The 17,873-nt window shown below is 39.1% G+C and overlaps 1 protein-coding gene across 5 annotated transcripts in view; it reads right to left on the bottom strand.

The window, feature by feature from the left end:
* LOC139463886 (protein TANC1-like) overlaps positions 1-17,873 on the bottom strand; it is a 170,087-nt gene that overhangs the window by 128,984 nt on the left and 23,230 nt on the right. For all 5 annotated transcript variants that reach the window (XM_071245298.1, XM_071245297.1, XM_071245299.1 and 2 more), the window contains exon 2: positions 7,132-11,142. In XM_071245298.1, coding sequence (XP_071101399.1) covers positions 7,132-8,746 — 1,615 coding nt within the window. In that variant the 5' untranslated portion in view covers positions 8,747-11,142. The remainder of the gene's footprint in view (positions 1-7,131; positions 11,143-17,873) is intronic.

The following is a 17,873-nucleotide window of genomic DNA, read 5'->3' as shown; positions in this document are numbered from 1 at the left end:
GAGTTGAATCTGACCTAACAACAGTTCATTTGGACAAGTGGTAACATGTACATCATAACAAGATTCTGGGAGAAAACAACTAGCCCTTCCAAATTTTCACTAGTCTCTGACTACTTGTCTAACAGCATTTTGTCTGATCACATGGTACTAATCTGGCATATCAGAAAAGAATACAGTAAATTACATTTATAACGAACACGCTTATAACGAACTGGCAGATATACGGAACTGTATTGTAGGTCCAGTCCATATGCTGTATATATGCTTATAACGAACTACATTTTTAAAGAACAAAATTTAGTAGCCCCTTTGAGTTCGTGATAACCGTAGTTAACTGTAAATATAAAAATATCTTTAAAATCATTTATAATCCACATTGTGTTTTAATAGTGTATTAGTATGTGAACATATCTATAATGAGATACAAATGAGTGAGTGAGTGAGTGAGTGAGTGAGTATCAGTGAGTGTAGAGAATCAAACACTGGCTTGATGAACAAATGCCCTATCCACTTGGCTACCCAAGAGCACTGAGTGGCAGCATTGCGTATATGTAACTGCTGAAAGGTAACAAACTCGAGATAATGTAATCAAGGAAGACAAAAGCAAGGTGTTACACCATCAGATTACAGATGTCGTATATCCTAGCTATCTGTGGTATAACTGTAGTATATCCCATGGTTGCGTTGAAGCCACAGGAGGCAGGTCACAGAGACCTATGATAGACACAGATAAATATACAGCAGGACCAACCACTGGTCCTCGTCAAGGAGTTGAGGTGTGTAATAAAGCTGTTGGTCTTACAGGGATGGTTTATGTGCCACTACAGACATCTGTAAAACATTCAGGTTGAGGCACCAATTGCCAAGTTCTTATTGTTTGTGAGAAATCCACCAGAAACGGGGAGCATTATGCTGCATCAGTGGCTCTGAAGGAAGTCACAAGCCATGGCTAATCGACAAATGACAATAAATCATGAATGATTTAGTCCAGAACAGTTTGGTTCAGGAACACTTACAAAATGAAAGGTGCATTCTGCAGCATCAGCAGTTTACATTTACTCTCAAACTGTCTGGAGCAGACAACAACAGTTAAAATGAAAGAGTTTTGCAGAGCCAATATTTTAACCTGACCCTGACCTTAGTCATTGCTAACAGGAATATGCCTTGCAGGATAGTCTGACCGATGACAGGACAGCATCACTCACTGTTGCTTCACCACATATTGCTTGTCTTCCTGCCACCTTACTTATGTAACTAGGGACGTAGTCGGGGGGGTCCAGTGGTTGAAGCGTCTGCTTGTCATGCTTGCCCAGGTTCGATTCCCCACATGGGCACAATTTGTGAAACCTGCAGAGAAGTTGCTGGAGTGTTGACAAAAGCAGCATAAAACCTAACTCACTCACTCAATGGTTTGCTCACTGAACTGTAGACCAGGGTTCCATAACCAAAATGGCTACAAAGTTCCTAATGTTCCCTGCATTGATATTGCTTCAATACTGATAACCTGCACAAAAATCACCCACTTGCTCTTCAAACCTAAAAGCACCTCTTAAAAATGATTAAGAATTGACTTTAATATTTTTGCTTTAATGGCGGTACAAACATAAAACACCATGCATACTGTGTAAACCTGAATAACTCCATAAACACAAAAACTTAAAATTAATACGTCAACAATAATAACTTCACAGACTGCTTATGTAATCATTAACACAGAAAAAACGATAGACAGCAAAACAAAATCAGAGACATCATGCAGCACAATAATGCAACACAAGCCCCGCCCATTCTATTATCAACCAATCAAGAAACAGTAGCCTGTCAGCGTGGTTTGTGGTACCCAACATACAAAAAATGGCTTGGTTAGCCAATCAAATGCCACGTAATCACTTTCAATTTATTCACTGTATCATGTACACAACCTGACCAAGCACCCCATCCCTCGAGAGACTCCTTCCTGCACTACCACATGGGCATGTATCATGCAGCCACCCTGTTTGCATAGACAGGCTTGCCATTGGTTTTCTCACATAGAGAGTTCGCCTGTTGTATTTTTGCACCTGTTCTTATCTTGTCCCTGTTTGAATACACACCTGGTCTTGCCAAACACACTCAATTAAATACCTAAACTTGTAGATGTCCTACGGTTTAAACACTCAGTGATGGCAAATTGCAGCATCTCTACATCCTCATTATCATGGCAGGTGCGATTTCATCATGTTATCTGAAGCCCTGTAAAAAGGCATAAGGTGTATCAGTTAAACACGATCTCGATCCCGACCCCAACCCTGAGTAGCAGTGATTCAATGGTCGAGAAGGAAAGGCTGTCAGAAACTTACTATTTGTGAGGAGGTTTAAAAACAATTTGGTAACTTTTATTGTATTTGGTACAATGGGATATTACTCTTTCACTGAAATACAATATTTGTTTGTTTGGCTGTATCTTTTTCATGCCACCTTTATCAATATTCCAGCTGTATGACTGTTGTCTGTTAATAGTCGAGTCTGGACAAGTCAATCATGTGATTGACATCATGAGCATCGATCTACGCAATTGGGAAACAATGATATGCATGATCCAACTCAGCAAGCCTGACCACCCGATCCAATTAGTCGCCTTGTATGACAAGCAGAGTCGCTTCTTATGACAAGCATGGTTTGCTGAAGACCAAGAAATCTCTTCATTTTCCCCCACTCACCTTCATTCCCAAGATTCCTACCTGGACGTTAATCCCCATTTCTGCACCCCAATTCAAGAATGGACTTACTGAGCTCTTAATACCTGAAGCATATTATGTAATATTTACATATTGCATAACAGCTGATCTCATAATCCTTTCAAACAGTCCAAAAGAGTCAAGAGTTAATACAACTTAGACAATTCGTGAATGTTAAAAATATTATTTCTGTTTGAATATTTAGCAGATAAAACCATCTCGTCTGATGGTCGACTTCAAGTAATATTCAATTACACTTTGTTCAACTTGAGATTGGTTGTGATCTCTGTCATCAAGACTGACAGTGAAAGGATCTAAAACTTTAAGCATATAGAACCAATATTTAACTGAGCTTTGTAGACTGCAGCAAGAAACTTGAAATCACAGGCAAGATTTAATTTGGTAATTACATGTAAATATATTAAAAAAATCATTAAATAAAATCCAATTATTCCAGATTCAATTTAAAAGCAATGATTTCAGGTCGTAATATAGCTGTTGTAGTCATTAACATAACCGAACAGATTGTAATGACAAAGCAGAATGTGAACAGTTGCCATGAAAGTGCTTTTACCGTAGCTAATTACATATATTCAATCCTAGTGATACTACGTTCATACCATCATGAGACTCTAACAGACCACAGACACGTACCATTTGGTAAATATAGGTACTTTACTGAAATAGCTGAAAGGTTAGTCATTTAATGCATCGTCTGAAAACCAAGGCCAAAGAAAAATATGTCTGTTTATGGTTTCTGGGCTCACGCAAGTCTGAACTTTATTTTCGAGTTGCACCCTTTTCGCAAAAAACTGGTGTCATCACTGATTTTCAGTTATCCTTTCAAATAATTTTTACGGCTATTTTGCCTTTTACTCCCAATGGAATTTGTTTTGTCAGATAATCAAAACTGGATATTTACTGGCGTCAGTGACTTATATTTACCACCTACCAAGTATTGTCATTATTACATACCACTAACAGTTCACTATAGATCAACCAGTCATTATTTTCATTTGAAAGCAGGCTTGTACTGCAAAGAAAATATTAGCCACACACCACAAAAAAAAAAATCAAAAAAAAATTAAAACAAACAAACAAACATTAAACAAAACAAACCCATCTACCTTCCCTTATATTTGGATATGGATTGAACTAAGATATGCAAATGTTATTGTATTACCATCGTCTTCACAGCAGTAATATATTAGAGTTATAAATACTTAGGTACTGGAGTGAGTGAGTGAGTGAGTATGGTTTTACGCCGCTTTTAGCAATATTCAAGCAATATCACAGCGGGAACAACAGAAATGGGCTTCACACATTGTACCCATATCGGGAATCGAACCCGGGTCTTCGGCGTGACGAGCGAATGCTTTAACCACTAGGCTACCCGACCGCCCCCTTAGGTCCTGGAACCTTACAGGTGTGATGAGCAGGACCTGGTGTTATTCACTGAAAAATGGCAACACCCACTGGAGATGTCAACAATGTTCATGTTGGTTTATGCAAATTTCAATTTGGGTCACTTTGTGTCATCACATATCCTGTCTGTTAATACCATAGTTCCACAAATAAACACATACACAATGTCTACCCATTAAACAATGGCCTCACACCATCTGTCCAAAAAGGTAACAGTGCCTAAGAACATAAATTCTCAATTGCTTCCAGTCACAGCGTAACTCTTAGCTTAAGCAACAAATAATGATTACACCTTAATGCATACATAATCAGGGAATCTAGGATTTCAACCCATGATCGTAGTTTCCTGACACACCTAAGGGACAAAACTCTGCACATTGTATGGTGCCATAGACAACTGGGCCACCTGTGCCCCAAACAAGCAATAATGACATCAATAGAGAGTGAGTTTGGTTTTACGCCGCTTTTAGCAATATTCCAGCAATATCACGGCGGGGAACACCAGAAATGGGCTTCACACATTGTACCCATGTCGGGATTCGAACCCGGGTCTTCAGCGTGACGAGCTAACGCTTTAACCACTAGGCTACCCGACCGCCCCCAATGACATCAATACCAGAACAAAAAGGAATACTGAACGGTTGTTAGAAGTAATACGGTAACAAGCCACAGTTTCAATGAAATGTTATCTTGTGAATTTTAATCATCTTGTATGCTTCTGAATTATCAGGCCCGAATTCCGGGACAGCTATTTTAAACTCTGACTGCAACCTTAATGGGCCATTACACCTGAATTAAGATACGGAAGACTTGTCAAATATGACAAATATGTGGTACATGCTTACAATTCCCATTTGATTACTGGCATACAAATGTAAAACCAAGAACACCCAAATACCTTTCCACTTCTCGACCTCACGAGGGAACAGCCTACCTGGACTAAATTTACCAAGAACAAAGTCTGTGTTTTGTAATACTTAACCCCAAGGAAAATATTGATATCACGTCTTAATACTGAATAGGACATTTACTGTATTTACAAACAGCTAATCTTATCCCATATCCCAATATTTGGGAGGTGAATACTTTTCAATGGCTCTGGCCCGCCACCTAATTGCTGTGTTTTATGGCTACTCTATTACCTACCTAACAACTCCTCACAACCACAGGAATGTTTCATTACTGCTCTAAAGAACCAACTGATTCCTTCATATTAATAATGTCAATCAGTCATGCCATGTCCAATTAACTATAGTGATATGAAAGTCAGCGGTTTTTAACCTCTGTTGAGTTAGTGTTTCAAAACTTAAAACAAGGTAACAGACTTTTGTTTTTTTCTAAGAACAAACATGGCTGGGGTTATTATTAGTGGATGACAACCAAATAAGAACGAAACAGTGACAGAAGATGTATCAAGGATTGTCTTGAGATGGATCCTGGGTACAGTGATCTGAAAGAATCGGTGGCCCTTAACGTCTGTTGGGTTGGCGTTTCTAAACTTAGGAACAAACGTGGTCGGAGTTATTATTAGTGGATGATGACCAAACTAACACGGAACAGTGACGGAAGACGATGACATATCAGGGATTGTCTTGAGATGGATCCGGTTTATGATTCATGGTTGTCATAAACAGTCATAGAGGATGAAGAATCCAAAACAGATGTCGGAATGAAAAAGCCAATGATAAAAAAAACAGGAGATAAGTTCAAGTAAAACATGTCCTAAATGAAATAAATTATTACAAACCGAAGTTCTCAAAAACATTCAAAATTGTATTTAAATATTTTAATTTCACACATTCAGTAATCACCTGATTATGATACCATACATGAAAACCTTCTCAAGTAGATATATAATTTTAAAAAATAAATAAAGAATACAATTCTTTGCAGAACTATAAAATAAGATCTTAAACGGTTTCTCGTGGCTTCCATTGTTGGAAAAAAGAAGAAAGGTACAGCAGCATGATCCTCCCTATGCTTCATCACCTCTCAGTGATGCAGTCTCACCTGTATTCTCACCTGTAATTACTGTACTGAACACCCACACAAAGGCCTAGTGTGTATATAATGTAAGTAACACTGTAGGGCTGTTCTCAACTCTACACCTTAGCATGCCACAGGTATTATTCACAAACATGTCTCTGTGTCTCTAAATGATACTGACAGACACAATTGGGTAACTGAGCTTCAGTAACAGCAATTGATCAATTGTATCTTTATCTTGTGATCTTAACTACAAATCTTGTGTGAGATTAATTCTGGTTCAAATGTGAGTGAGTGAGTATGGTTTTACGCCGCTTTTAGCAATATTCCAGCAATATCACGGCGGGGGACACCAGAAATGGGCTTCACACATTGTACCCATGTCGGGAATCGAACCAGGTCTTCGGCGTGACGAGCGAACGCTGTAACCACTAGGCTACCCGACCGCCCCGGTTCAAATGTCATCTTAAACGTTTGACATATACATGAGAATATACTTTATCAAAAATACATGAAACTAAAACAGTCACAGAGATATTAGGCTATAACGGTTAAGTGGTTGTTGGTATATTTACACCACATTCTCATTGTACAGAAAACTGACATAAATTAATGTATTCATTCTTTGAAAAGAACCTATTATAGTTCTGATAAATGCATATTTGCTGTTACTAATTTTTCTCTGTAGATGCTGTTTTAAGAACAAATCATTCATTCTAGCTACTATGACTATACAGTGAACTAAATGTCACAAGTTTATCAAACATAATTAAATAACTTCATTAATCATTTGAAAAATATATTAATTAACCAGACAGTCCATTTTCCACGTCTTTACACATTGATTTGGTCAACTAACACCTGAAAATATTTCAAATAGTCTTAATTAAAAAATGCTGACATGACAACTTTTAATACTTCGATTAAGACCATCAACATCTGAAAATGAATAAATTTTCACAATACCAATATTCAAACTCAATCAAAGAAGCGTCAATCTTACCTTGTGGAGGAGGCATCCTTGCGTAATGAACAGTAACAGGTAATTCCGCCAATGAGGACACACTGTAATTCCACGCTCGTTCAGGGGAAGTAATTTGTGAAAACAAAGCACCACTTATAATCTGAGGTCGTATTCCGCCCCTCAAAGACGATATACTATGGCTCCTTGCACGCATACCCTCTTCCTCCAGTTGTTGCAATGAGGAGGAACTCAGCTTAGCTGGAACGCTCCTGCGTGTTCTTGGGGACATCACCGAAAGACTGCTACTCCGCTCCCGATTGTACTCCATGTCGTCTGTCGTAGCGGAATAGGAAGTCGGGGGACCAACGTTTCCAGGAAACCCAAATTGAACTGGTACACTTGAACTTAATGTTCCGTTTTCGTGGATTTCTGGAAGAGGGCTTAGATTCCCTTTATGTCTGAAATTATGCGGCATGTTCATTCCTGAAGTTGGGCTCCCATATATTCGACTTCTTTCATGAATTCCTGAGTGCTCATTTTCTCGTGACATATTCTTGTCATTTGGAGAATTTTCATTCACAGGACTTGCAGTTTTTAATGCCCGAGCTACAAGTATTCTCTGTGCCTGTGCTATCTCCTCTTTACGTGGACTAGTAGAAATCGCACCATCAAATGAAGCCTCTCTTTGAAAATGACGTAACCTAGCACTAGTCGCACCCATGGCAATACGACTTTTATTCCTGCTGCTTAATTCCAAAATTGTTGCCGAGTACGTCCTCGGACGAATATCATACTCTTCATCAAACTCATCATGATCTTGATCCATGGAGCGTTCCAACTCGGACAATGCGTCCGAGCTTACATAATGAGACTTATGTGAAGTTAGGCTATGAACTGAAGGTGATTTGGCCTTCTTAATATTCGGACTTGACATCGTAATGAGCATGCTGTTTTGCGACATGGACAGATCCCTGTTCATACTAGCTAAGCCTCTCCGTTTACACAGTTCAAGCAACTTATCATTGTAGAGGGAGTGCGAGATCTCCCTGAACTTAGCTGCAGACGTATCACCAGTGTCACCAGAGTCGTGACTGACAAGTTTCCTGCATGCTGTACTGTACCCGGAATCTGTAGTGTGGGGGAGGTCTTTAGCTCCCCTGTCATTATGCCCGCTAGTCACAATACCTGCATCCTCTGTTTTCATGTCACTCTCCACCGAGTGCTTGGTATGCGATCCGGCCTCGGCTACCTGTGAAAGCTGCTGCAGAGGGCTTACCTTTCTCAACGATCCTACTGGTGCATTCTTGTCACCTGCAAGTTCTAACTGTTTTAATAGTTCACGCTGAGCTGACTGGGCAATTTCACGAGAATTCCTTGACTGTTTGAAAAGTTCCCTTCTAGCGGACGAAGGTATTTCACCTGAATTCCGTGACTGTTTAAAACTTTCCCGCTGAGAAGTGGGTGACATTTCATTGGTCTTCCCACCAGCCTTTTTACTCTTACTCGTATCGGAAAGAGAAGAGCTTCTCTGTCTATGTGGACTCTTGGATCCTTTTCGGGCGCGCGACACAATCCCGTGAAACGACCAACTTCGTCCCCTCGGCTCCGGAGAGTCGAGGTCTTTTTCCCCAGACGATCCAATTTTGTTCCCCATATTGTTCAACTGTACACAGATTTACAAATGAACAGTCTGGCAATACCCTTGTTCAAATGTTAGGACAATTTTCACGCTGAGGTGGATTCTGACAAAGTAAAATGTAAACATGTTCCACACTGGCGTGACTGTCAGCTCTCCCTGTCAACATTCTAAACTGCTGCATCCGCAACATCCCTTCTATAATCCCATAATCCTGTGAAAACCACCTGTGCAAAATATTTATCAACGATTCAGCCCCTACTCAAAACAAAAAAGGTCTGGTCGGTGGATGGTGAATGTAGCGTACAGTGGCGACAAAAAGCATGGGAATTACATTGAGGGTAGCAAAGTTTCAGCAAAATGGAAATGAAAACATCTGTCAGTTCCCACAGATGAAACACCTGCATATTATTCGCGGAACAAAATGTAGAAAGTCTCAACTTTGAAGTTCACGACAACAATCCCAAACCGTTACTGACACAAATACTAACCTTGTGATTGTAACATAATCCCTCTTTATGTCCAATAACATGAAGTTGATACTCTCAATTCATAAACATAAACACCATAAATGATATCTAGTGGACCTTCGACTGATAGCACATTCAGAATGTCCTGATTGTTACTGTTCTCAGCTGGTCCGTTTCCCACTGCATAAGAAATACTGTAAGCAGGACAAATATCCAAGGTCCAGAATATGTAGAAGTGTATATATCACAATTTGCTCTCCTGTTATAACCTCTCACATGATAAGCTTAACCTGAACCTGCAGCTCCTCCGATGAGAATGTAAATCCAACTGACTCACAGAGCAACTGGCAAAAAATGTTGTTTCCTTTTTTACAAGTGACACACCTTGACGAACTCAGAGAATATCAGAGGGAGGTATGAAAGCGATCTCGACAGGTAAACACTGTTGCCACGATGCCCCCCTGAGGGTCAAGCTGGCCATTAGGTGAGCCTATGTCTCACATATTACACCGGCATACTTTCCAACTGTGTGTCATTCAGACCACGCGGCAGAGCAGACGCCAGGGAGCATAGACCACATGTAGATAAACAACAACCTGATCGTAGGCTTCTTACTCTCTACAAGTTCTTCTGTATTCATTCATTCTGTTATGGAGGCAGCAGAAGGCTATCACTTGTAGCAGACGACACGTGGAGCAGACGACACTTGGAGCAGGGCAGACAACTTTATGGTTGATGTCAGTTCAGGGCATGCCAGTCATAATAGTTAAGGTCGTTGTTGATAATGTCTTCACTGGACCAACAATGTATATTGATTGCTAGTAATGGTTTTATCGGGGGCTCGGGTCAGCCAAGCAGACGTCAGTCTTAGTAGGAAGAACATTCAATATCTCTGTCAATTCATGTAAGTCCTGTTGACTTTAGTTTTAGTCGCAGTTGGCTTCAATATTGATCTGAACCATTATCATGACTTCAGTACACGAACTCGTCCCATCCTTGCATGGTGTAAGCAAGGCAGCAGACAGCTGAAGCTGATATTACTTTATCAGGCTCACCTCAAATAACTTTTAGTCACACTTCCCTCCACAGGATAGCAGACGGAATTCAAACAGCAGCAGACGTCAGATTACACAGTGTTTTTTATAGTGTCGAGACAAGCAACAGGTTCCACACGAGAATTACATTGGGTAGATGACTTGGTGTTCCTTTCAGCAAACCATGTAGCCAATCTAAATGAATTGAGACATGAGTTGGTGAAAATCCACCAAGACAGGCTGACATTCAAACTTTCCTCATGTAAATAGAAGTATTCTATTCATTATTTATTGACACAAACTGTGTAGAATGCTTTAAGGGAGGTGGTAGTCTGTTTGTTGAGTTTGGAACAAGGTTGACTAAATCAATCCAATTAAGGTCCACTTCATCCCCAAATCCAATAAACAACGGTAAATCAATGTATCTGTCGAAGCTGGCTTCTGTAATTTCTTGAAGTGGTAAGTAGCAGACGTCAACTGGAGCAGCCGTTAACTGGAGCAGACGCAAAGGTAATTGGCATCAGTAGTAATAGGATGTTGTTACAAGAACTTCACCGAAGCAGAAATCTGTCAGGCAGACATCCAATGTATTAACGATAAACTTCACAGATGTCAACGATTCAGTGTACTAACCAGTCCTGAAGGTGTAGGCGAGAATTATACAAAGGTGAGGCTATAACTGTCGTAGATATCCACAGTTGAAGAGACGCTGTTACTATACCACAAATGAAGTGTGACGTTGGTAAACATCACCCGATGTACCCAATAGCCATTTCTCCTTTGTGGCAATGATACAGTCTCAATGGAGGCTCACTTGTCGGTGCAAAAGTAGCAAGCCCAGGGTGCACGTTCTCATTAAGATCGACTTGCGTTATTCATCTTTCAGTCTTCTCCATTCACCCATGACGCTCTGTAAACAGAAAGACATGGCTATAATATGTGTGTAACCCAACAGTCGTTTATACATACACATTCCAGGCAGCTGATTCATAATCTATTAACTTGAAAAAAATATTGCATTTTAACCTTAAACATCTATTTCCATATAAACTCAAGGTAGAAATTACCCTGTGACTCAGACATAAATATATCATTTTAAAGAGGGCTGCACTTGAAAGTTGAAACACAAGTGAGGAAATATGATATGTCAACCTTGAATTATTGATACATTTCTTGACGAGGACTTGACATGAAAATGCCAAACGGCACAGGAGCACGTTTAAAAGAGGAATCATGAATTTAGGAGCAAGATTTTGTTTTTGGAAAACCTCAGTGCACCTTGCCTAAGAATTAGGAATGACAGAGGATATTCAACGTATATTGTCCAAGTTCTCCTCTTTCACATTCGGCTCTGAATTATGTGTCCTTGGTGGTGTCTACATGATTTTAGGAGGTGAATCATCTTGTTACTGTCGAAGGAGGGTCACAAGGTGCAAAGACTTTTTTCGGTGATATATTTTTAGGTGACAATTTAATCTTTCTTTTGCCAACCTGCTGACACCGTATGGTAACTCAAAGTGGGAACTTTGTCAATAGTGAAAAGCGAGCAATGCCACGTACAAAAATACCGATAAGCTAGCATGATTGAGTGACGTAACTTTCTGATATCTGACGTAACTTTCTGATATTTGCACATATCCATTTCAGGGAGTCTCAATGTCGATGACACTGAATCTGCTGATTGCTTTTTACACAACAATCAGATTAAAAATTATATTATGAATAAATGTTTATCTTTAGGGGCAATAATTGTACAAATTATCAATCAAACTCAATACGTCAACCTATTGAACAACAGAAAGCCTCTGACATAAATAAGTTCAAATGACTGGAAGCTACTTTTGAATTCGACATCATCATTTTGTTCTTTCTGTGTATGCTGCACACAACAATATGCCAGCTGTATGACAGCAGCCTGTAAATAATCAAGTAGGGACAAACAAATCCAGTGATTGATATTATGAGCAACGATCAATGTTGTTGGGGTGCACTGAAACGCCAATAACCAAGTCCTCGATCATGACACTTGATCAATTTCGTCACCTCAAACGACCAGCATGGGGACCAATTCTAACTCAGAATTCCTCCATTCCATACCGCGTCCCCACAGCGTGGCCCTTTCATAGTGACCAACCATGAGATAAGGGACCTTATGGGTGAAAATCACATTTTGAATTCTTATTTTACTATACAATGTAAAACTACAGTATCTTAAGACCACAAAAATACAATTCACAGGCTTCAATTTACACTTATTACAGAGATACATGACATCAAACCTTTGGACTCATTTTCAACAAAATCCCATTTTAAGACTTATGCCTGTTTATGTAATAATTTCAGTTTTTATATATGTGTGAGTAATTGAAAGTTGACATGTATGCCGACATGCTTTGAAATGATGTTTTTATTACATTAAGAACTAATGGTGATTTTTACGGAAGTAAGTCGACTTCAAACGTCGTTCTTTATGATGTCACAGCACAATTGTATCCTAGCACTCATATAAGGTCCCTTTTCTCCTGGTTGGTCATAAATAGGAATCATCTGATGTATTTTGGGAACACAAGCAGTTGTATGTAACGCTTAGATGATCAATTGGATTATTGTTTTTCACGTTGGAGTTGCTTCAGCAACTACAGAACATAACAAAAACAGCTCTCACTGGTCTTCCATAGCCAGTCACATTAACGACATGTCCTTCAGCTTGAAAGACACACTTTTCGTTTTTATGCTCCGATTTAAAACCTTATGTGCCATGAACCCCATGAAACTATCATAAAATACCACAAAAGAGTTGATGATAGTTTGACATTTCCTTTTTTCAAAAGAATAAGTAATAAAATTCTTTCATAAATGTGTAATTTATAAATTGGAGACAAGACAAGAGGTTGAATCAGCTTATATGTGACGTTTCCTGCAGCTGAATTTATTTCATCCAACATCCATCAGATGCTTTAACATTGCAATCCCAAGTTATGATCAACGTCACCTGACAGGCAGACGCTAAACAAGGGATTACAGGCCAAGCTGAAAATGATGAAACACCTTATCATCATGAGCAGATGAATTCTAAAATCAGAAGGAAATACTGACGAGGCACAACAACAGTACAAACAGGGACTCATCTTGCAGAGTAACATCTAAGAAATGTTAAATTCAAATTAATTATGTTTTATTTAATAAAGAGACACTATAAATCCACTGTTTACATAAACTAGACACATGGTCTGGGGCCTTCACAATAGGACAGGCTGTAAACATCAGACACTCCCTATAACAACCACAATGGCCACAAACGCCTCAGCCTGTCCAGACAATCATTTCATTTCATCAACAAGTCTTCATTTGACCTCATAAGTCCCGTCCCGACCTTTGTGGCTACAAGAACTACCAAGTCTTGTACAAAGGTCAAGGTTGACGACGAGATAATGTGTCATGGTAACTACAGGTGGAACACTTGTGCATGTTTTGAAGTTCAGGCAACAGAAATGGCAGGAACTCGCTCAATGGACTTGAATACAAAGCTCAGCAAATCCCTGACTGACTCCCACAATAGTCAATTTACAATTTATTGCTTACTTTCTTTGTTGACTCAATCTTGACTTGGCTTTGTCGAAGTAAATTGGTTTTATTTGAAAACGAAAGTACAAATAAAGCTGTCAATTTAAGTTGCATTTATTACCAATTTACATGTTAATTCAACTCGCCTCATCCCAGTGCCGAGTCCTTCTGGAAGCTGCTGAAGATATCTACGGGAACATCACGTTAGATTAAGTAAACTTCATAAGATTCTCGATGACAGGTTTTAAGAAGGTTTCCCCAAATACCATCTAATTTCCCACTCTGAGACTCATTTGCTCACCCCCGAATCCTGAATTCTACTTAACTCAAATTTCAAAAGCACATATCAGAATTCACTCAACAAATGCAGAACAAATGCAGAACAAAAACCTACAGAACATTTCCCAGGTCATGAAAGGGAATGATTTGAAGTTAAATTACTGAAAAAATATCCTATATCAAGGACAATTTTACATACACCATTATAATTTTAAAATTTCATTTTAGTTACGTCCCGTGTACCACACTGCTGAATCACAAATACCCTCTAAACAGACCTTTAAATCCTGTGTCTCACAAGGGGCAGTGCAGCCTCTTCTAAGGAAATGACAAACAATACTGAAAATATGGGATCTGCATTCAAACTTTCAGGAAGGGTAATACCGGGCCTAACAGTTATAACGCAACTTATCACAATGTAATCATTTAGTTATGTCCACAACAGTATAGTTCATCCCAGTCGTGGGAGTTTGGCTTTAATTAAACGCCATGATATCAGTTAACTAGACCAGAACAGTTTGATATTTGCCATATTGATTTTCTTGGTCAATATGCCAAGAGGCAGGAAGCAAAATGAGTATAAAAATTGTATTGTCATAATGCGATTAAATATTCATTTCCTAAAAACAAATCTTGCTATAAATGAATTATCAAAAATACAAAAAAAATATGTTTTAAAAAGGTTGTTATTAATCAAAGTCAATTCTGTGCATTTACCGTATTTTCTTGAGTATAGTGCGCACCCATGTATAATGCGCACCCCCCTCTAGCGGGTTCAATATTTTGGAAAAAAAGAAATTTGAATATTATGCGCAGAAAAAATTTACACCGTACCCTTTCAGCGAAGTCCGGCAAACGAACGGGTGCTGAGAAACTTCGTCAGTACAAATTCGAAATTTGAGATAAAAAATCACCAGACATGTTTATTTACCGTTTAAATAGTATTGATTGTTCTGCTAGGCATTGTTTTATATCTAGGGATTAAGATTACCTTGTGTATTTTCTCATAAACTAAGCCGGAAACAGCAATCAGCTGTACACACGTTTTCTTGGAATCGACCGGTGATTCGGTCAAGACACACCCAATGAAATAACTTTATAGGATTTTTAATGCAAGGATCGGCAACAATTGTATCTGAAACTATTTTATTTATCAGGAATAATATATTCCATTATTTTCTGAATTATATGCAGCCTTTACTAAACATATTTAAAATAATAATAACCCTAAGCGAAGCAGCTGATCGCTATTCCCGGGTAATATTTTTTACATGGAACATGTCTGACCGGTCACCGTCAAGGCTCACGCGCACGGGATCACGTGAGCGCGAGAATTTCATGTTGACATAGAATCGTCAAACAAAAACAAATATGACTTTTAACGAGTCAAAGTATGTCATTTATGATATATGTATCCATTCTCTGTCAACTAAAGTTCGTTTCAAGGCGTCAATAGCGGTATTCTGACTGTGGTTGCTGTTAATAACGGTGAGTTGTGCGATCTTCCGATCGCTTCACACACGATTTCGCCGAAATTAATAAAAACAATATTTTAAGGAATTTTGAATAAAATTAATAAAGTAAGTTACAAACATAAGTCCAGAAATACAAAGAACACTTTTTATAGACAGACAGTGTAATTATATAATTATTTTGCGTACTTCAGTATGGATTTGTTGACATGGTATTTCCGGCGTTTCGTGCTCACGATAATGTCTTTCCATGGGGGGAAAAAAACATCCAAACTCATAATTCGTGTATAATGCGCACCCCCTTCTACACAGCTGTGTTTTTTCGAAAAAAAGTGCGCACTATACTCAAGAAAATACGGTACTTAGCAAATTGGCAATTAAGTTGAGAAGTGGTTGTAAAAAGTATAATAAACTGCTTTGGTTCAAGGGAGTGAGTGAGAGAGTGAAGAGAGTGAAAGAGTGAATGAGTGAATGAGTGAGTGAGTGTGAGAGAGGAGAGAGTGAGTGAGTGAATGAGTGAGTGAGTGTGAGAGAGGAGAGAGTGAGTGAGTGAATGAGTGAATGAGTGAGTGAGTGTGAGAGAGTGAAGAGAGTGAATGAGTGAATGAGTGAGTGAGTGTGAGAGAGTGAAGAGAGTGAATGAGTGAGTGAGTGAGTGTGAGAGAGGAGAGAGTGAGTGAGAGTGTGAGAAAGTGAAGAGAGAGTGAGTGTGAAAATGTGGAGAGATTGAGTGTTTTTATTTGTTTGTTTGTTGTTTAACGCCGCAATATTCCAGCTATATGACAATGATAACATTGTGGTAAACTTATACCTCCCAAAATGTCAGAATTTTTACTTGCCTCTTGGGATACCTTTAACGTTATCAAAACTGGTCTGGACAAGGGGGCTGGTACCAATTGCTATCCCTGCTGCCTGTCCTCATTTGTGTCAGTTGTTATGAGTACTGGGAACGAATTCTTCCCTAAAATGCCCTCAGTGAAACAGGCAAGAGACACTGGGGGCCTATTCTCCCCTAGAATTCCCACAGTGAAACAGGCACGGGGTACTGGGGACCTATTCTACCCCTGAATCCCCACAGGGACACAAGCATGGGGTACTGGGGACCTATTCTGCCCTAGAATCCCCATGGGGATTCATGACAAAAACATGCTGACTGAACCAATTGTTCAATGGCGTCTTGAATGGAGACTTTAAGTCCGAGAGGATTTAAAATAATTACTTCCAAATACCTATAGATATATCCCTAAATCGGAATTTCAACAAGTTAATTCATGAACTAACAATACATGACCCTGACCAGACACTAATAGGTCCAGCTTTAGTTAAGGCTGTCCTATACTAGACATTATACAGACTCGTGTAACAACCAACTAAACCTATCATACAAGATCATCCATGCAAGTAAACCCAGGATAGTATATACTTGATACAACAAGCCATGAAAACATCAACACTGACCACCAACCATGACATTATAATCCCCATTGGGACAGGAACTATGTCCCAAGCCCCGAGAATCAAGCTTTGAATGGGATTAACAGTGCTGGAACATGCCTTGAAGATTCAACAGCTTTCCTGAAGCATGGGTGTCGATTGAGTGGGGGTTGGGGCTGCCAGCTCGGGGGGGGGGGGGTGGGGGGGGGGTGGGGGGGGGTAGCATTCTTGAATATACAGAGTACTCAATAACTGTCAAAATACACACTCAGCCACCCAGGAATAATGCAGATTATTTTTTTAAATAAGTTTGATATCTACTTACCTAAAGGATGGTGTTATGAGAATAAAACAAAATAGGTCACTTACATCAAAAAGGACATTGATTCAATAATGAACTGATTCACAATTCTGAATTGAACCAATTGCTTAGATTAAACAGCTGATTTAGGCTGGTGTACTGAATATTCAAACTGTGTCCATGGAGGTGATTGGATGATCCATAATCCAGAGCTCCAGACAAGCTGTGTATTTGCATAAAGTAGACATGAAAAACTTTAAAAATCCAAAAGTGTAACGACATTGTGCATAATTACCCAATGTTGCTTTTTCAGCTTACGTGCCTGTATGTCTTCTTAGATCATTATTTACCAATCGAATGCAGGCATCAAGTGGACACAAACTCTACAGCAGTGAATAAAAAGTGCTACGTCTTGCTCATTGTACTTAGACATGTATAGAACTAATGTGACATGTGACACACTTTGGGCTTCACACAGACAGATGTAAATTAGAAGTCACCTGAAACAGTTGTCAGCTGAATTATGTTTAAAAAAGGTTCAGAAACAGTTTGCAGATACTCTTCCTTGAAATAAAACCTTTGTTTACTCAG

This window comes from Haliotis cracherodii, unplaced genomic scaffold (assembly GCF_022045235.1).
Source record: "Haliotis cracherodii isolate W230 unplaced genomic scaffold, xgHalCrac1.p SCAF_16, whole genome shotgun sequence".
Taxonomy (NCBI): Eukaryota; Metazoa; Mollusca; class Gastropoda; order Lepetellida; family Haliotidae; genus Haliotis; species Haliotis cracherodii.
Note: the sequence above shows the minus strand (reverse complement) of the source record. Positions and strands in the feature narration are given on the sequence as shown.